Source organism: Aphelocoma coerulescens (assembly GCF_041296385.1).
Source record: "Aphelocoma coerulescens isolate FSJ_1873_10779 chromosome Z unlocalized genomic scaffold, UR_Acoe_1.0 ChrZ, whole genome shotgun sequence".
NCBI classification, from domain to species: Eukaryota; Metazoa; Chordata; class Aves; order Passeriformes; family Corvidae; genus Aphelocoma; species Aphelocoma coerulescens.
The window spans coordinates 50,356,817-50,378,220 of record NW_027184085.1 but is presented as its reverse complement, the minus strand read 5'-3'; the positions used below and the strand labels follow the sequence as shown (position 1 = coordinate 50,378,220).

General features: G+C 34.4%; 1 protein-coding gene across 3 annotated transcripts in view; it reads left to right on the top strand.

The window, feature by feature from the left end:
* Positions 1-21,404, top strand: part of IFT74 (intraflagellar transport 74) — a 36,892-nt gene that overhangs the window by 12,795 nt on the left and 2,693 nt on the right. For all 3 annotated transcript variants that reach the window (XM_069001670.1, XM_069001672.1, XM_069001671.1), the window contains exons 9-18: positions 2,450-2,588; positions 3,596-3,658; positions 4,278-4,421; positions 5,522-5,562; positions 6,760-6,839; positions 9,941-9,994; positions 13,275-13,372; positions 14,346-14,472; positions 18,281-18,444; positions 19,039-19,164. In XM_069001670.1, coding sequence (XP_068857771.1) covers positions 2,450-2,588; positions 3,596-3,658; positions 4,278-4,421; positions 5,522-5,562; positions 6,760-6,839; positions 9,941-9,994; positions 13,275-13,372; positions 14,346-14,472; positions 18,281-18,444; positions 19,039-19,164 — 1,036 coding nt within the window. The remainder of the gene's footprint in view (positions 1-2,449; positions 2,589-3,595; positions 3,659-4,277; positions 4,422-5,521; positions 5,563-6,759; positions 6,840-9,940; positions 9,995-13,274; positions 13,373-14,345; positions 14,473-18,280; positions 18,445-19,038; positions 19,165-21,404) is intronic.

The window sequence follows — 21,404 nt, the reverse complement described above, 5'->3', positions numbered from 1 at the left end:
TTGAGTAGAGGAGGCTGGAAAAGTAGGTTTCATTCCTTGTCCTGCTTTACATGCTATAAATCTCAGGCACAGATGAGAGAAATCCCATAAAGCTTGGAGATACCACTACCCTCAAGAGTGGTACTGCTATACATGGAGCAAACTGTATTCTCTCTCTTTCTGAAGGTTCCAGTGATCTCCAGGAAAGACACTATGTTTGTGTTTAAATACAAGCTCCCTCTAAGCCATACTGCAGTGTCTCCAGGAGAATTACATCTAGTGTGGAGACTTCTTCTGAAAATCAACACCCTTAGCATTTTGTTGAATTTTTTACTGCACTTTCTCTATTTTCTTTCTTCCATGTTGGAAGCTGGGCTTGATTTGAGAGAAACTGTCACTGCTGAGACCTTGCAACAGCTTTCATAGGCCCACATTGAGGCATGAGGAGCATTCAATAAAGAAGTAACATGAAAGGTCCCTGACAGCTCCTAGTTCCACGCCTTCCAAAAGGTCTTGGATCAAACTACTCTTACAGCTTAAAAAAAAGCTCCTTTCACTACCATATATAACATAATTAACCATTTATAACCTGGTGCACTTGCAGTGAGAGCCTTGTTCTTTGGACTGTGTCTGAATAAATTTGTTTTAGTCTCAAGAGGGTATTAAATTTAACGTCATGTTACAGCCATCCAGTATTTCTTATTCAGTCCCAGTGCTTGCCAAGTTTGCCATACTAAGTGGGAGATCATCACTTTGTTGTGTTTCATCATCATCAGATCGAAAGCATTTTTGCAGCATGGCCTGCTAACCTCACGGAATTTCTGTATAATATGCTCAGTTTCCTGGAGATTATAGATCTTCCTTGGAAGCTAGTTGGAAGTGGTTACTTTTTTTAAGCTCTTTTGAGAATTCCTTGTCAGTGATGAAAACTGTGGGGAAAGGCTGAGGGAACTGGCATTGTTTAATCTCTAGAAGAGAAGGCTTAGGGGGTATTTTGTCAAAGTAAATACCTGATGGGCAGGGATTAAGAAAATGGAGCTGCTCTCTGTGATGCCTGAGGGCAGATCAAATGACAATGGCCATATATTGGAGAACAGGGAACTCCCTTTAAACATCAGAAAAAACTCTTCTGTTTGTAAGAGTGAACAAACATCAAAGCATTGCCTAAACAGGTTATGGAGTATCCATCCTTCAAGATACTGAAAACGTGAAAAAGACACTGACAACCTGCTCTAGGTGACCATGCTTTGAGTAGTGCACAGGTTGGACCAGACAACCTTCAGAAGTCCATTCCAATGGTAACTCTACTCTGCTTCTACAATATTTTCATTATTTCTTTACCCTGAAATTATCATGGTGCAGTTCCAATATTTTGCATCATCTCTTAAACCTGAGGGCATTCTTGTCTGCAGTCTTTGATCCAGTAGTGTCAGTTACACAATTTACCACTTGTCATCTTGCAACTTGGGAACAGTTAATGAAAAAGAGGAGAAAAAAAATCCTGAAGGAAGGTATTCAGCTGATTTTATCATTCTTAACAGCAGAAATCACTCTGGAAACAAGCAAACTGTTTCAGCAGCAATCTTTCATGAACAATGAAGGGAATTAAGGTATACTGTTCAGGTTATACTATAAATATATGTAAGGGTATACATATAAGGGTATGTATGTAATGTATACTCTCAGGAGTGGTTTTGTTTAAATTTCCTTTAACTGTGTTCTCAGATTGACTCTCTAGCTTTCAGGAATTTCACAGAAATTACTAGACTTATCATAAAACAGTGAGAGCAGTTCTTTATGCATTCTTTAAATCTGCTAAGGCAGTTGCTTGTAGCTCACTATAGCTGAAATGGTAAAGTTTTTGTATTTGCAGACTATTGATTTCCTAAGAAGATTAAAGTCCTGAATCAAGAATGTAAAAAATGCCTCATTTCTTAGTTATTGCATAGTTTAAAAGCTACACTGCTTAGACTTCTGCAACCACTCTACATTGTAATCAGCAATTCTTTGCAAAGAGTAATCTTTTCATCATCATCATCTGGTACCGCCTAGTTGTGATGTCTGTATAATATATTTTCTTAATGTGCATTCACAAATTGCATACCAGCTTCTTTATTTCGAACTGTCTGTTGTTACTCCAGAAATTCTGATTAAGAGCAACTGAGAAGGAGTACTGAACTTTTGCCAGTGTTGAGACCAATGCAGATAGACAGTGCAGGAGTGCTGGAAAAACACAGTGTGGGTATTGTAAAGGCAGAGAATTCTCCTGTATTTAATTTTGTGAATGTTTGTATACCTAATCCAGCTCCAAGAGGATTAGGTACAAGCTGGTAACTCCTTTTTTCTAGCATCTGGGCATTTGATGTTACACTGAGCATTTCAGTGAGGCTGAAGGAATACTGGAGTTTGAAATGAGTGCTTACAATATATATTAACTGGTGAAAGTTACAAAACCCTTATATTTTTACAGCACAGAAAAGTTAATTCAAGCTGTAGAAGAAGATATCGAGCGTGAAAAGGTTGTGGCAGATGACATAATGAAAGACACGTCGCAGGAAAATCAAGCTAAATATATGGAGCTGAAAGCTGCTAATGAAAAACTCTCCCAGGTTGGCTTGTTTCATTATGCTTACCTAAAATATTTCTTAAACTGGTTTAGATAAAATTTAAGTACTAAAGAGCTTGACAACAGAGTAATACAATAAAAAAGCTTGCTGGTATCTTACTCAATTGTAGAAGTACCTGAAAATAGAGCAATTGACTAAGACCAAATACTTAGTCTTTTTGTATTTAATACTTTTAAGAAGAAATAATGTTCCCAGTTTTCTGTTTAAATTTAGTGATCGACATGCAGATTTTAAAAGCCACTGCAATACTTAGATGTTTCATCATGTGCAAAAAGCAAGCAAAAGGGAAAAATAACCCCAGCAATTTCTGTAGTTCAGTAGAAAGTTTTCTTCTTGTGTACAAAAGCGAATCTGACTAGCTTTTTCTATTATTATTATTATTATTGTTTTATGTCTGAATGTATCAGAAAAAATGAACTGGGCTTTATAAAATGTTCACTAATCCTAATGTTAACAACAGGAGTAACATTTCTAAGCTCTCTGGGATGATCTAGTTCAGGCTGTGCAGTCTTGAAAGTTTCTCTGTATGGTCTGTACAGAGATGACTTCAGTGTTTCCCATCTGTCTTAGGATGAGCTGAATCAGTACTCAGGGTTCACCTGTCTCTTTCTGGACTATGAATAAATTGTTGTGGCTGGTTCAGATTTTAAAATTTGACTCTAAATTTCTGAAGGACAGATAGTAAGTTCCACCTGCGGTACTGATTTTAAGAAAAAAAATAGTAGAAAAAGGGCAAAAAATTTTTTGCTAGTAGCCCAACTGCAAGTAACAATGATAAGAGTAATGGAAAAGTTGGATGCTGAAATCAAGTGTTTATCAAGTGTTTATCTGAGTTATGTGAAGGAGTTGGACACAGTCTTGTCTTTCAAATTTTTGAGAGCAGCAGTGGAATAGTTTACAGCATTTTATACATACTAAAGTTTAGAGCAAAAAAGTAATTAACCAAGTAATAATTTTTATCTGAATTTTGCGTTTTGCTTCCTCTTTAGAAATTGATTGTTCAACAGCAGGAATTGGATGCACTAAATGTAGAGGAAGAGAGTCTAAGAGCTGTATGTATGATAACAAGTGCTCTCTGTACTAACCTTCCCTGAATGCTATTGTAAAGAAGAAAAAATACCTATAATTTCTCTTTCTTAAATTTTTAGATACTGTAGGATCATGCTGTAGTATGGGATGCCAAATCTGCCTCTCTGGTTTCCACTAATAATTTCTGATCAGTTTTGGGTAAAAATGTGTTATTGAGGAGATTTTTTTCATATTGGTTCTTCCATGGATAAAAGGATCTATGAGCTGAAACATACAGTCTGAAAGTATAATTTTCAAATGCTACTAGACATTTTTCAGTCCTTTTGAATATTGTATATAGTTTGAAATTCCCTAGAAACTGTGAAGTAGTAAATCTACTCAGAAAATTGGCCCAAGGAAGAACTTGTAAAGCAAGAAGTAACTGATTGGGATATTCTATTCCAGTAAATGTAATATTGACAATATGAATTATAAATTTTACTTTTTATAAAGTACTTTATAAAATACTTTTTACTTTCTCTGTGCTTTTTGTAAGAAATAAGCTTCACTTGTATAGGTAGGTGTTGCTTAACTAAAGCAGGATTGCCACAATGCTCTCTTGCCATCTGAAAATAGCTAGTAGGTGTTTGCTTTTCCCAACAGGAAATAGCACACTCTGGGGTGAAAGAGAAAGCTGTACAGATGTATAAAAAGCTCCATGAGCTCAAGGAACATCGAGATCAAATGATTACTGAGGATAAGAACGTGGAATCTCCACAGGAGGAAAGAGAGAGATTACTAAACCAGGCAAGAACAGAAAATGTTGTTATGTAAAAGATTCTCCAAGTCAAGTGTTTTTAGGGGTGATAATACTTGAAAATACTTAAGTTTGAATCTTGCCTATATTTATGCTCTAGGCAGCACAAATAATCTGAAATTAAGAATAGTTAATGAATTGGAAAGTTGGGGTATTTCTGGTTCGCCAAAACCTGGAGACCTTTGGAAGCAGGTTCAGAGGAGGGCTGTGAAGATAATCCCAGGGCTGGAGCACCTCTTCTGTGAAGACAGGATGAGAGAGTTGGAGCTGTTCATCCTGGAAAAGAGAAAGCTCTGGAGAGACCTTATAGCCATGTCCAGTACCATAAGAGATATATTTACCTTTATAAAAAAAGAGGCCGAGTGACTTTTTTACACAGGCAGAAAGTGATAGGATGGGGGGAATTTGAAAGTAAAAGATAAAAGATTTAGATTAGATGTTAGGAAGAAGTTCTTTACTGTGGGGGTGGTGAGGCACTGGAACATGTGAATGCTCCATCCCTGGAAATGTTCAAGGCTACGTCGGATGGGGGCCCTGAGCAACCTGATCTAGTGGGTGGCATCCCTGCCCATGGCAGGGCTGGGGAGCAGGGGGAAGGGTGGGTTGGAAACATGATCTTCTAACCCAAACCATTCTATTATTTTAAGAAAACAAAATTGGCACAGTGAGCTTTTCAGTGGGTTTTGTTCCAATTCATGAGACATGTTGGTTGGGAAAACTGATCCAGTTGAACAGCTCTTGTAATTAACTCCAGAGAGTATCTTTGTGGGGTGCTGAACAGGTATACCAGTCCAGGAGTAATTGGATCAGTTTACAGTAGCCTACACTGTAATTACCCATTTCTAATTTATGGACTATTGGTCTGAATGACTAATGGTAAGTGTATTTCATTTTTAAAAGTATGCTTTTTAAACATTTGGAAGACGTAACACTTAAATCATATCACTTCTTGTTGGACAGTGTCACAAATTTGTGATTTCAAATGCCAAGTTTCTATTCCGTGTTTTTTTGAATTCAGATTTTTTTTAATTTTCCTTTTTTCATTTGTAGATTTAATTTCATATGTTAAAGTTGTTGAACTTTTTTATAGGTTAAAGATGATAGTCAAAAAATTGCAAGCATGGAAAGACAGTGAGTAACCCCATTATACTGTTGCTATAAATTACTTGTACACCCTAAAGACACACAGTTGTGTTCCTTCATGTCTTTCTGTAGACTTTTAGAACATCACCACATCTTCAAACCTGTACTAGTGTTAACCTTCCACAAAGAACAGAAGATGTTTTTCTGTTTCCAGTAAACAAGTTTTATAGCAGTAAAACCTTTAGGTCTGCATAATAAGATATTTCCATCCCTTATGAACACACCTTGAGAATATGAATTGGTAGTAGCACTGACATAAACTTGCTTAAGGCTGAAGGAGACATTGATTTGTAAGAGCTGCTCCTTTGAGACAGCTGTGAAATTGAACCTGCATTACACTGCAGCCACATTTTGAAATTTGTTTATGTGTTCTTAAAACCTAAGAGTCACAAAAGTTCCACTCTAAAGAGTAGAAGGGCATTGCTTCTTGATTCTTGGGTATTGGGTCTTTCGGAACACTTGCCTGGAAGTCAAGTAAATTTTATAATAAATAGTATGTATTGAGGGGTAGATAAAACAGTACAGTATTTTCTGATTTTGAGCCTTTTGATTTCTCTTTCTTTAAAGAAAAATAGAGATAATTCATAAAATCTCCTAGAAACAGTTTTAAATTCTTTTGAACAATATTCCCAACTAAAATTGTTGGTTAATTTTTAATGCATTTTAATTGGATAATAAATTGCTTAACAGAATTTTTTAATAGATAAAAATAACAAAGATTTATATTTGAGATTTTATGTAGAAATGTATTAAAGGTAATTTCATTTCACACTTTGATTGATTATGTGGCAGAGTGTTTTATTTGGAAATTTCTTAGTGGATTTTAGTGAATACAGTTTAAGGAATGCAGTTACTTGTTGCAGTTTAACAATCATGTTGTACCTCTGCAAAGTTGAATAGCAACCAGCAGAGGGACTAGTTGAGTAAGTTAAGAATTACTGATGACTCAACAAAAATTGTTTTTTAATAAAAAGGAGCTACTTCTATTTAATAGACAGAGGACTGAAATGACAGATGATTTACACATACCTTTTATAATAAAAAGAATCATTCTGATACACTTTTGGTTTTGGTAAATATAGATTTTTCTATTTTTATTCTGACTTCTCTCTGCAGTTTTGTCTAAAATAAAGTAAGTATTTTACAATACAGTTTTAACCTTGACTTTCATTATCTATTTGTTAGGTTGGCAGAAGTAAAAGGAAAAACAGACCATTTTAAAAAGGTCATTCAACGACTTGATATGGATCTGGAGAACCATCGAGGTAATATGATTAGAGTTGTAGCAGACTAGGCAGAGCTGCATCTCTTTGTTCTGTAACAAAGTGTTATACCTATTAGTTGCTTAAAACTTTTAGGCTTATGCAAACATTCAGTACTCACCGGCATGAGAAGTTCTGTGTCTCCAAGTACAGCCTTTTCTTTTCAGACATAAGAAATGGGGAGTACCCACCTTTAGTGAAACATTAAACAAGTTCGTATTGAAAATTACCATATAAAATAATAGGACAGCTGTCTGGTTTTCCATCCAATTTTATTTTTAATATTGCTTGAAGAACAGAAGTGTATCTTACTGGAAGCGCTGCAGAACAAGTTCATATTTAGAAATGCTTTCATTAATTTTACATCATCTGTTACACTGTCGGCAAATGTGGAATTGAGAATATTTAATAGCAATGTGTAAAGCAGACAGAATTCAGTATTATTTTTACCTGTCTTTGAAACTTCTTAGGTTGATCTTTGCAAGAAGAGTTTGTAAGCTGCCCAGGAATGGCCTTAGCTTATACTGACTTCCAGCAAACACGTGCTGCTAGTGCTTAGTGTGGGAATTTATCGTAGCACTGGAAGTTACAGTTCTGGAGGAAGTAACTTTAGTTTGAGCATCAGCCCTTAATAGCTGTAAAAGGTTCTCCATAAAATGAAGATTCATGCAATGAAAAACCTTCTTTTGATTATAAGAAATCTTGTTCAGATAGGAATTACATAAGTATATGCCTGCATTCTGAAAGTCTCTATAAGAAGTTACTTAACTTGTACAGAATTAACAAATTGATGTCCTTCTTATTTTATGCCTTTTCTTGGGCAATCAGTGTAAAATCTGGCTGTAAGTGTCTTCCAGGTGAATAAATATCTAAAAATCTGCCTCTAAACAAATGTTTCAGACATCTGTTTATCATCTTCTGCATGACAGAATATTTCGTATTTCTACATTAATCTGTTTATCATCTTTTGCATGGCAAAATATTTCATATTTCTATGGATAGTTCATTATTTTTGTGCAAATAATTATTAAGATTGTTTTATTAGCTTTTGTGTTTCCAGATAATATCATTGCAAACTTTATTGTCCTTTAATTTTTCCTTTCTGTTTGGCTTGCAACTGTTTTTTATTTTAACTTTGGAGAAATGCAGAAGGTAAGAAGCAAGTTGCTTTTCACATTTTATAGTTCAGTTTACGCACACAGTCATACCTCGCTGGACTGTGTCTTTCACTGTTTTAGAAGTCTGTTGAAGAAGAGAGTTTGAAGCAGATGTAGGAGAAAGCACATGCTCTCTGTCAGCGTATCAGAACCAGTCAGAATACTGAGAATCGAGTTACCTTGTGGTATAATGTAGAGGGAATTACACCTATCGGTGTAACACAGAGGGAATAAATATATTCATAAGGAGTCTCTTTAAGACACAAAAATGTAAACTCCCAATGCCACCTTCTCTAGCGAATGGGGAGAGAATCACAGAAGGCGATTCATACTTCTGCTCTAAATCAGCATCTTGTTGTGTCCTTGAAATTCCTGTGCTCTCCCCTTCCCCAGTCACTTTACTTCCGGATCAGTATTTAAACATTATTACATAGCATTCCCAAAATTCAGCTCTAAAGTTTTTTTTATGTAAATATCAGGTGAAATAGCAAGTAAAAAAAAAAATTTAACTAAGGATTTTTTAATGTTTCAGGATAAATATTTCAGTGCTAGAAATATTTTTGAGCAGGAAAAAGTCAAACAGACCATGTTGAAAGAACTATTTTTAGGTTTTGCCTGAAAAAAATCTAAATAAGTAAATAGTTCACCCACTTATTACATGGGCTATATACTAGCAGTTAACTTTAATGATTAGTCAAAGTCAACATTAACTCAAATGCAACAGACTTAATCCTTCATAAATTGCAGGAGAGGTTAAGATATTTGTGTATTAATGGCATATTTTAAACAAAACTTACTATAAAGACATCTCAAAGTTGTGGTCTTCAAATATTTTTTTCTTTAAACACTTTGACAGATCATGTAACTGTTTCATGACTCACCATTACCAGAATTTTTAAGAGTAGAACAGGCTAAGTTATTAACTATTGGAGCCTTGCCTTGCAAAATGAGAGTCCAATAAGGAACAAAGCCACAGCTGCAAGGAAGCTGAAGCAGAATCAAAGTCTCTTAGGGCCCCTCAGGTGTTCTTATTGTTTGTATATACTACATAAAAAGGAAAGCATAGGGGTGTACAAATAAAAAGTTGGAGAGAAATTTGCTTGCTCAGTTTTATCTGTATCTGTCTGATTATTTTACTTTGTATTCTTTAAAATTAAAAGATTATGTTAAATATAAAGCAGACAATTAAAAATTTAGATGTTTGAAACTTAAAATTATTTTTTTAGGAAATGAATTGTCTCATCTTCTTGTGACAAATATATCTGGTGTCCCACTTTACTAATACATATAAATTATGAGTTATTTATTAACTGTAGTCGAATTTAAAGATAGAGTGAATATGTATATTGTTCCTTATTTGTAATACCACTATATTGAAGGTGTATGGAAATGTTCTTTCAAACTTAATTGTAGAAAGCTTTCTGTGTATTTTATTTTCCTAGACCATTGCTTGTACAGTTCTCCTGTTTATTTCCCTGAGATTATCAGTTTCTTTGAAGCCGTGTATCCCTATGAAAGTCCATTGTAATAGGTGAAAGTGCAGTTGAAATGGCTTATACATTAAACAGGGCTGCAGAAAGTTTTAACTCATCATGGTGCCCAAATACGCAGAAGCATTTGTTCTCTATTGTTTAAATTCACTTGACTTCAGAAAAACCCTGTGAACTTCCTTTGTCCAAACCAAGTATTTATCCCACTCCTATCTATCAGAAATTGTAACACCTGAAAGGTTCTAAAAATTGCATTGAGGCTGATTTATTAAGGTATCTTCTTTTTTTAATATAAAAGGTATATGACATAGTTGACCTGACTACATTAAATTAAATAGGATGCATCCTGTAGTTCCTAGGCATGTAGAAATTTTATTTTTGAAACAGTCATTTTGCTTCCTGAAGGAATCCAGGCCTGAGACAATGTAAAGTTAAATTAATGTTGCATCTCTTGTAGGAGAAGAAAATTGGAAATACAAGGAATTGAAGAAGAAGGAAGAAAGCATGGACAGTAAGTTGTCTAATATTATTTAGCTTAATATTACATATATATATATAAATATTATTAGGCCTAAGTTCACTAAAATACAGATTTCGTTTTGTTTTTAAAATATTTAATTTATAGCTGCAAAGAACTGATGTGCTGATCTTTGCATAAAGTTCTATGGTCTTGTTCTGTGGACAAGATAATTGAAATCATGCAGGACAGTCACAAACATTTGGGGCGTCTTTCAAGGCTTTTCATCAAGCATTAAAGATCTAGGAACACAACTTTATTTCATGAAAGCAAGGCTGTAATTAATTGCTTATGTGATTAAAAGCAGAACTTCAAAATGGACGACTGTAGATATCATGTAATTCTTTAAAATTAAGGCTTCTCATATCTATTTACTCAAGATGCATGCTGCTAAATCCTTGTTACATATTAAAAAGTTACAATGTTGTAGAGATTTTGGTAGAAACTAGCTGAGGATGAAAACAACTGGGTTTAAGTATACCTTATGCCTAGTATACTGGTAGGAGGCAGCTTACAAAAAAAAGTTGGTCAGCAAAAGGGAAAATTGTCAGTAAACATGCCATGGAGGTTCAAGGGATATAAGACCTTTTTTTAAGTGTTCTCTAAAAATGTTCTATATAACTTATGGCTTGCATGATACTGAAAGAAAGGTCTCAGCTGACAATAAGAGAAGATGAATAAGACAAAACTCAGGGAGTTTCTGTGTTTTCAAATTCCAGGTTTCCTGAGAAGCAAAAAAGACAAAAGCTCGCTTGATCTGGGTTTTCAGTATTGATACAGATGGTGTCAGCAGGGCTTTACTTTTTGGCTTTTGATTCTGCTTCATCAAAGGTTATTGATACAGTTCTGGACCAGTTAGTAATTTGGGGGACCTAAGAGCTGAGAGATTTGGGGGAACATACAGGAGTCTTAAGGATGGGAAAAGAGCAAATATGGTGCCTGTGTAGAAGAACAGGGGACAATTAAATACAGAGCAGTCAGATTAGTATCAATTTGCAGAAATAATTTGGAAAAACTAAGCAAGCAAATAATATGTAAATGTCACAGGAATGGGACTATGAATAACACTAGTATTGATGTGTCGAATACAAACATCTTTTTTCCTTTTTTTGACAGATAAACACTGCAGAATAAGGAAGGTGTAGCAGATGATGTGTACTTTAACTTCAGTACATCTTCTGCTGTCTTGTGGTGTTTTTAGAAGCAAGCTAGGCAAATATTGTCCATTTTTAACCTATATTGTGCATATTAATTGTGAAAGATTCAATGTCAAAATGAAAGGATGTATCGCGTAGAGTTTTGCAATGTGCTGGATGTTCAGGTTAGTCAATATTTTTCTTAATTAGTTGGATGATGGGAGAGAGCATCTTAGAGAACAGTTTCACAGAAAATGCTCCATCAGAAAAGCTGAAATCATGTTGGAGGACATGGTTAGAATTTAGTGTAATTTTGTTATGTTAGAAATTAATTACAAAATGTTTGAAAAGAACTAAGTGTAAGTTTCTGCACTCGGAGTAATCAACAGCAAAAATGCAGAGTAGGGAGCAGTTCATTAGGTACAGCTCTGTGGTGTGGCTCAGAGAGTGAAAGACAAAGCTGAGCAGTATCAGACTAACATGGAAAATGCCACAACAGTAGGTATACATTGGAGTGTCATTTGTTAGATGTCCAAAGTAATGTTTTTTCCTGTGCATCAAATACTTCAGATGGTTGTATTGTCTCTAGTTCTGCACATAAAGAAAGGGGCTGTCAGTCCTGAAGAAAACTGATGGGGATACACAGAAAGCATGACCTGCAAAGAAATATGAAAGAATGAGTCTTTTATTTTAGAAAATTTATGACAGTTGTCAAATGTGTAAAAAGGCTGTTTCAAATAATAACTGAATAATTTATTTCTGTATATATGAGGAGGATAGAAAAGGAGTAATATACCACTAGCTGCAGAAAGATTTCTGGTTGGATATTAGTAAAAACTTCCTAACAATAAAATTTACCAAGTGTTGAAATAGATTGTCCAGAATTGTAGAGTATCTATCAGGAGCTATGTGTGTGAAGAATATGGACAACTGTCTGAATTACTGACATATAACTGGTTTTGTCCTGGAGCAAGTGAATTAATTAGATGAGCTCTTGCAGTCTCTTGCATTCAAGAGTTTTTATGAGTCTGTGAAATACACAACATTCAAATGAAACAAGATCAATCAGACAAGTGTAATGAAAAAACAAGTTGCTTGCAAAAAAGCAGTGCGATGAGATGTAAATATGGACCTTGCTTAATGTTTCTAAATAAATTCAAAGGTTTGAAACAAAAAAAAAACATAAAAAGTCCAGAATGCCAAAGGAGAAAAGCACTAGTCAAATTACACAGCTACTGTTCTGAGGTCCTAATTTCACTGTTGCAGGCTCACTTTTATAGAATTACATACATATCGGTGGATATTATGTATATTAGTTTTATTGTTTCATATTTATAAATGTGTGAAAATGCTTTTCTATCACTGTCAAATCCTTCTTGCCCAAACAAGGACTTCTCCAGTTCTTATCCAGATAAAAAGTGTGTGAACTCCTATGGTTCCCAAGTGCTCCTGTGTGTATAAGCCATGTTTCAGGAGGAGATCCAGCAGGAAAGAAATTATCGTAACTTAGAGCTCTGGGCAGCATCTTGCTGGCTTCTAACTTCCATGTGATGTGTCCAGGACGTTTCATTTTAGAATATCTCTGTCACCAGAAATACAATGTGGTATTCCTAGAACACAGATACAGAGTGCCTACCACCATTACAACTGTGTTGTCAGATGCAGTTGGACAATTACTAAAATGAACATAAATTAGACTTGTAGCTAAGGGAAATAACACAGAAGGGAAGAGGTGATACCAGGTCTCAAGTCTTCAGCAGTGTTTCGCATTTAGTCCAGGCCATTGGAGATAACAAAGTTACCTGTTTCCTTTATTCAGTGGCCCATGTTGATAGCTTGCAGAAAAATGAGGACCAACAACTGCTGGGACAAGCATTTAGAAAAGCATCAGAAATAGTGGGGATGAAATTTCTTTCCTATTGGGTGGCAACCCTCACCTAAACACAAGAAAGTGGTGGCCTTGTGTCCAATGTGTCACTGGAATAATTCTTCTCATTTTCATTCCAGCCAGTAAGTTGACAAGTTTCAAGGTCTCTATCTGAAACTACTGCTCAGCAATTTAATACAAAGTTTTGACTGGAAACAACATTTCAACCACTCAAGTAAGAGCTTTCTTTTTTGTGTTTGTTAATCTCTAGATTTTCTTGAGACGTTTGAAGATGTGAAGAGTCAGGAATTGGAACGAAAGGCCCAAATAGAAGCCAACATTGTTGCACTCCTGGAGCACTCCAGCAGGGTAAGCATTTCCATCCACCTTTAGCAAGCTAGGAGTTTAGACGCACAGAACAGGAGAGTGGCTGGATGAAGAAGGATGATGGGTTTTATATGTTTATATTTATCTACATAATAGTCTCTTAAAATGATTAAACATTAAACCAAGTGCAGCTGTAGTTAAAAAAAGGATTTGTTTGATTTCTCTTTTTTTTCTGGGAGAAGAGTTTTAAATAGTATGTAATATTGTGACAAGAACAAAGAAATATTTGCATAATTTCTATAATTCTTCATCTCTGTTGTAACTAACATTAATAATGATAAACATTTCCAAATGCTGCAGATAAAACTACTGCAATATTTTGTTTATCCAAAGTATGCAAATCTCAGCTCATGGGTATTCTGTCACTAGTGTTATGTAACTAAAAAAATATTCCAGTTGTGTCTCTGATATACTAAAGGTATGTCTGAAATGCCCTGCTGTATAATATTTAATGTAAATATTACATATTAATAATTCAACAGTTCAGAAACTGTTCCCATTTACAGTCTGCCATTTTTTCCCACTTTCAAGACTTCTTTTCTTTTAATGTTCTTAACTCCCATGGATTTTTTTATGTTATAGAAAACTTTCATCTGAGTAATATTTTGATTCTATGATTATTTTAATTGTCTTCTTCCTACTTCAATACAGTACACCATAAGGTATATTTTAGGCACTGTCACTTACTTTACAATAGACCTATATGGCAGCACAGTTTATATTTGCTGCGTTTTATTTTCATCTGTGCTGTTCTGTCAATACATCTTTTATCAGAAGTTGGCAGAATGAAAGTCATTCACATTTAAATCACTTCAGATTATTTCCAGTATTCTAAGTCTTTGTAGTAGAAAAGGCAAATAACAATGTCATAGGACAGGAGAGTTTCTTACTTGTCCAGTTACCACTTGTTGTTTCAAAAATACAGCATGTTGTTATTGTTGTTGGTAATACACAGAATCTGAATCATATGAAGCAAATTTCATCTGTTACCAATCAAGAGCTGAAGATTATGCAGGAAGACCTCACTTTCAAATCAAATGAAATGCAGAAATCACAGAGCACTGCTAAGAATCTGATTACAGGTGAGATCAGCAACAGATTTTCTAATTAATTCCTTAAAATAATAAAGACTACCTGCATTGTTACACTGATAACATGTAGAAGATTCCCAAATGTTAGATATCAAGTGATCTCCAAATATTAAAATACAGTGGCAAGTTCACAAATTGAAGGGCTTGTGGGTAACAAGTTATTTATTTTTCTCAATTTATTTATATCTGTTATAATCTATTAGATATTGTATATTATACATTTATAGTAAGTGTGTATACTTATTTATACTTACGTTACTATTATCACTAAATAATCATTTTCCTTCCACAGATACATGTCAAACAAGAGTATTTTAATACAGGGGTTGAATTAAGCTAGTATTTGATTTTACTAATACTTACCTCAAAATAAGATCTTTCATGATCTTGAAAGTGTATTTAATAAACTGAAGCAGAGTTTTCCATAGTTATCTAACCATGTATTATTTGTAAATTTAATTTTTAGTATCACTTATTTATGGTTTATGCTTTTCCAAAGGGATATGTACCTCAGGCAATTAACTGATAACAGTGAATAGCTCTCAAATCCCAAGGCTTTGGTTCTGCAAAGTGAATACTCATTTTGATTTCATTTTCAAAATACTCAAATACTTACTAGCATCTTCAGGATGTTCTCTGTAATTTCAAAAAGCAGACAGTAGTTTTCTTTCATTCCCGCAACAAGTATCTCTTTAGTTCTTTATTTGCACTGTTTATGGTAGAATTGTTCTCACAATTCTATGTCTGTGCTTCTATGTCTATCGTTATTGGTTCAGCAAACCTTTCCTTGTTTGTTTGGCGTAAAGGAAGGGGCAGGAATTAAGAACTATAAATCATTTTGTTAGAAGTCTGTTGCATGATGTACTTCGTAGTAATTTTCAAAAGAGCAGCTGGTATTGTGACTTCAAAGTAGTTATGAGCAAGTAAGTTGTTTGGCACAAAATGTTAGAGAAATTGATTTTCTGTTGTATGTTTGAACACTTACTGTTTGCTTGTCTGCAAAGACTCATTTTGAAGTTGTAGCGTAATTTAAATTTCTGGGCCATATGTCAGAAGTTCAAATATGACTTTTTGTTCTTTCATATAGGTATCATTTCTGACTATTGTACAATATAAGGATTTTTTGGAAGCACATAGTGCTATAGAGGCATTATTGAAAGACATACTACTTCTTTCTCTGCAAGGGAAGAGAAGGAAGTTACATTACATCATTTTCAGCAGACAATTTAAATTATTCCTAAGTAAATGTCTGACAGCTAGGATTCACAGATAGTATAATGAACTACTTAAGATTCTTTCAGAAATACAGTGAATGCTCAGTTTGCACTGTTGAAGTTCCTTCTAACCTTTGAATTATAGCACAGTCGTCTTCAGGATTCTTTTGTTATGATTAAAATCTGAATTTCCATATTTTCTTGCCGTAACAAAGATATAAAAAGTCCACCAACAGAACCCTTAAAAACAATAAAGAAGAGAAGGAAACCATGAAGGGTAAACAAAAGTGCTGATGGCATAGTTTCCCAAAAACATTTCCTTGGGTCACTGTAGTTTGTTCTGAGAATTTGCCACTATGTACACACTGCATGCTAGACACTGCAACTTCATGGCCTATCAGAAGGAACTGGGCTGCATCCTCTTCCTGTCTCTTCCCCTAGAGGAATTCTGAGGTTTTTTCAGTTTTGAGGTTTTTTCATTGAGTCTGCTGCTGGATAAGGATAAAATTTGCCCCTTCCAGTTTCTTTCCCGTTCTCCAGAAAGTGTGAATGGATAGGAATACCCATTGCAGTCTCATCATAGTTGTATTAGACAGAACAGTCCAAAAATTTTTTTTTTCCTTTTTGGCATTTAGGTTGTTACTACTCTTCACATGTAAAATAGATTCCAACTGGTCAACTATGTATAATTTTAAAATAACAAAATACAGATATTAGAACAACTATATAAAAAGTGAAAATGCTCTGATAAGACCTAAGTAAATCCTCATGAACATCTATAGTTGTTTTCTGCTATTTCTTTCCAATCTGAATTTATTTCATAATTCTACTTTTTACTATTTCTGATCTAAGATTCTCATTTATTGATGTCCTTAAGCATTTGTCTTTAAACCACAGTGCTGTAGGAACAAGAGAAGTAAAGCTGTGATTTGTTCAGTTGTGGTTTATAATCTGTCATTAACCAATTCAATGTTAACTTCAGTGTGAAACTCTGAGCAGTTATGAAATACTGTAGACACAGAGAAAGTGTTTTCTTAAGCCCTTTGCAGTGGAAGGCAGACTGTGAATTACTTACATGCAAAGCAATGCAAAATATTTTAATTTAAAATCCTTCTTTTAATTTGCAAGGGAAATTTTCATATTTATATAAATGCTCTTTGCACATAGAAGACACTTTCAATCTTACCTTATGGATCAGTATTCCTCAGGAGAATTGCAAATGGCACACAAAAATCTTGGTTTGTCTTTTTTTTCATTCTGACGTTCCTAAAGAAATCATGAACGTGCTCTGTAATAAGCCAGAAATGTTGATAAAAACAAATGTTTCACTCTAAAAAATAAGTATATGGCATAAATCCACAAGCAGAGAGATGAGTACCTTGCTCTGAGTGTTTTGATCAGGTGAGATTTTCCCATATAAGTCCACTGACAAAACTATACCCACAGTTTTTGGAAAGGTGAACTGTCCTTCTATCACATAGAGACATCTATTTTCTTCTGCCTTAAAGATTTATACTGCCTTGGTTAAGTTGGGGAGGCAATTTTCTGTCCTTTTTTCATCAGATCAGCACAAATCTCAAAAAGCAAACCTATGCCAAGAAAAGTTTCTTTGTGCAGTCTCATCCCTCCCAATAGCCCACGTTGCCTGGTAATCTGAAATGTAGGAAAAAAACCTCCATTATCTATATCATTCTTCTAAGTTAGACACAGATCTGAAACGTAAGAAGATGTACCCATGTGTTTAATATTTAGGAACATGAGTGAAATACAATGACAGGTCACAAAACCATACAAACTAAGACTAGCCAACCTCTAGTCCTTCCCTACTCTGGGTAGGTAACTTACCCTCAAGACTGAGTCAAAGTATTTTTATTACTTGGTATATCTTTATTGTTTCTTTTCACATATGTCTCATGTCTGGACAGTTTCAGTCTCCACAGTTATCTTTATGTCAGAATCCACCCATAGTTCTAATTCCTTTAATTACCTGTAACTCTGTTACTTTTTTAATGAAGCTTCAGAAGTAAATGCTGTTTATTATAGCCTATGTTGATGTTGTAAGCTGTCACACTTCTTTTCTGTGGATGTATGAAAGTGTTTTCCTGTACAAAGCAAATGTTTAAAATAAGTTTGGCTATTTGTTCTCTTAAAACTAAGCAGCACAAATAAAAAAAACATGATGCTAAAAAACTAATAAAAATATTTCTTCAATTTTTCTGCATCATTGTAATAAATTTTTTGTAAGTTTCACCACTGCTTTAAGATTGTGGTGCTGTAATTAATTGTGTGGTGCTATAAACATTAAAAATAGAAACACTGTGATACAGAAGATCATCACACTTCCATTACTCTTCACTTATGGATTATAATACAGTAATTGTAGTGTATGAGTCTGACTTGTGTGGTGGTTGTGAAGATGAAATTTTTTATTTCCTTCACATTAACAGTCCCATAAATATCAAAATCAGAAGTATATTTAGGAGCTGTTTATATTGGTTAAATAAAGCATAAATCTGTATGTAATGGGCTGTGTATTATGAAACAAAAATTACTGTTAATTAGCGATTGTGTGTCTGGTGATCTAGAGAGTCAAAAACTGCAGATGGACCTACAGAAGATGGAACTTCTGGAGGGCAAGATGGTTGGTGAACTGGCTTCTCTTAAAGACAAAATTGAACAGACAAAAGCAGAGTTGGAGATCTACAATAATTTGCCAGCTCTGAAAGCATCAGGAGAAGAAAAGAAAAAGGTAATGAAAGGGATGAAACAGAGTGAGTGCTTTTGAGCAGCTAGTGGAGGGGAATCCAGTTTTGTGATTTAGAGTCCTTCCTGACAGCTGAAAAACAGGATTGCATATCAGTGCAAATGAATCCAAATACTATTTTGCTATTATGTGTGACTTACTAACTGGGTACATGTAGCAGGTATTCAGCTGGGTATCTTCTCATAACCTCCTTCCACAAAATCTCCCCATTTTATTTTAGTGATTCAGCTAAACTATTCTGATGTAATTTATGACTACCCATGGCTTTGAATTTAGCAATCTAGCACAGAACACAAGCAAAAGAGAATTTCCTACAAATTCTTAATATCAGCATTCCCACTGGTGCTCATACAGTATTGTCTAAGCATACAACTTGCTCATAATCATTGAGTATTATTTTGGGGATAGAGTATGCAGTGCTAGTGAAAAGCCTATGAGTTCTTTATGCATATGCATATGGCTTTGTTCTAAAAGGAAAAAAAGTAGCATCTTGAAAGGTAAATTGAAGTAATGTGCCTGAAGCCTGCAGCAAATTAATTCATCCATTAATCAGTTTGTGTTGGGTTTTTTTCTAACTAGAAACTCCAGGATGACAAAGAAAAGTTAACAAAATGCAGCCAGGCTTTTAAGAAAATAATGGAGCATTTGAATGCACAGTATGAGACACTAAAGAAGGAGCTGCAAGAAAATGAGACGCATTCTCAGGTATAGGTCAAGTTACATATTATCCCTTCAGTTGTTACTTTCTCAGTTTTGGTTTTCTCACTTACATGAAGCATTGGAAGACAGAATCTGTTTATTCCTTCTCAGTGAGTTTTCTAAATCATATGTTGTAAGTGTGTAGCTGTATTTGCTGTTTTCAAACAAATGTTAATATTGTGACAACAAATGGCTTGTAAGCTTTGGATTACTAGCAGAGATCTTTCTGAGCTAAAAAGTATGTGAATCCTTGTTTAAGTTTTTCTGTTAATCTTGCTCAGAACTCTCTACCTTCTGCCCTTCCTTTGCTTAAGTAGTTTGAGGATGAATTTAGAAAGAAACTGCAGGGGAAAAAAATGTCACTACTAATAGCTAAGATCCCTTTTGCTTTTAAAGTCATGGTGATAATTTTTTTTTTTTAAATCTGTGCTATTAATTCCATTTTCCTTTTTCCAGTTCTTCTGCTCCTTGCAGGCCACTGAAGTTTTTGTATCTGTTCACACTTCTTTAAACAACTTTGGTATACATGTACGTTTACATTTCAAAAGTGAATCAGGAAAGAAGATGTTTATAACCTCTTGAGCAGCTTTTATTCTTTCATTATAAACACACATAAATTGCTGTCATTTTGGCAGCAGAACTTTACTGGAATAAAGTTTGGAATGCACAGAAGGAAAATGGATAACCTTAAAATAAGGTGGAAAGGGAAATTGATTTTTTTTGTAATGCATTTCACTGTTTTTTATTGCTTGAGGTTGTTGAGATATTTGTCCTTTAGAACTGTTACTTTTTTCTAATATGGTTAAAAGCTGAAGGTCATATTGTACATTTTTAAGTTGACTTTCTTGTGGAATGAATGTTGTGGAGCAGATGAGAAGGCATAGCTCTGACTGAGCCATATGTGTCCATTTGTAGCATAATATTATTATAATCATTCTAGGGTGATGATCTGAATCCTCAAAGCTACATGCCAAAGTGTGCAAGACTTCAGATACTGTGTATCTTTTTTGCCAAGACCAAATTCTAGAGTTTAGGTAAATCAGAAATGCATACTCAGACAGTGTTAAGATACTTGCATAATTAGGCTTAACATTTTCTATAAATTAATAGTTGTAGAGCATTTCTTCATTATGCTTTGGCAGTTCTATTTTAATGTGTTTGAAAAGGATTTGTTTCTTTACTTTTTATGTCCTGAGTGTAAATATCCTCAGTGAGAATTAAGGTATGTCTTATAGTAACTGATTATTTGACATTCATCAAGCATTTTGAAGTTCAAATAGTGTTCATAAATGTGGAGGACTTGGGCAATTTTGCAAGAGGTCAACTGGTCTTCAAGCAGTTACTATAAAAATACACTGGATCTTTCCTTTTCTGTGTGCAAGACAGTAAGTATTTCAGTTCCAGGTTCCTTTACTGGCTGTGTTGTGTGCAGCAACATCTACAAAGAGGACAATAACAATTTTAATTGGTCAGAAATACCTAGTCTTGGAGACAAATGATTGCCTTGTTTGATGCAAACCAGTACAGTATAAAACTCATTCTTTACTGTTAAGGTTTGAGTTATATGGCAATTATTTTCATCTCTTCCAGCTTAATAATAAGCTTTTAAGTAAAATACTGTAATATTTTCCTTATTTATTACCTTAGTTTCCACTGAAAGTTTCGTCCCAGAATGATTTTTAGTTTTACATTTAAAAATAACAACTTCATATCTTGAAATGCAGAACCTTGAACAGTAGCATCAGAAAAACAAATATAAAATTGTATTGTAAGGAAGCAGCCATCAATATAATGTCCACATTAGTTTCCTGTTGATGCTGAAAGTATTGAAGAAGTGCCAGCACTGAACCCACATTCCTACAATCTTCTTGCTGCAGCTCTGTTCTTATCGCAGCTTCTGGCATTGGACAGGAAATTTAACTATGGAAGTAAGGAAGTTTCTTCTGTGTAGTGCAAAGTCCAAGACAGTGTCAGGAAATATTGCATCTTTGGCGATTTTAGATCTTACTGATTTTAAGAAGATCATGTAAATGATATAAAGCATAATGAGAATTAGTATCTCTCTGAATTGTTCACCTTTTTATTTCTGACTTGCCCATTAACTTCCTTATATGACAAGTCTTGAATTCTCATCAGATATTTTCATCTGTAACTGCAGTTGCATGTAGTGCTTTTATACAGATGGATTATGAAGAGCTTAATTATATATGCAGGTTAATGAGCAGCAGCTTTAAAAACATTTTGCC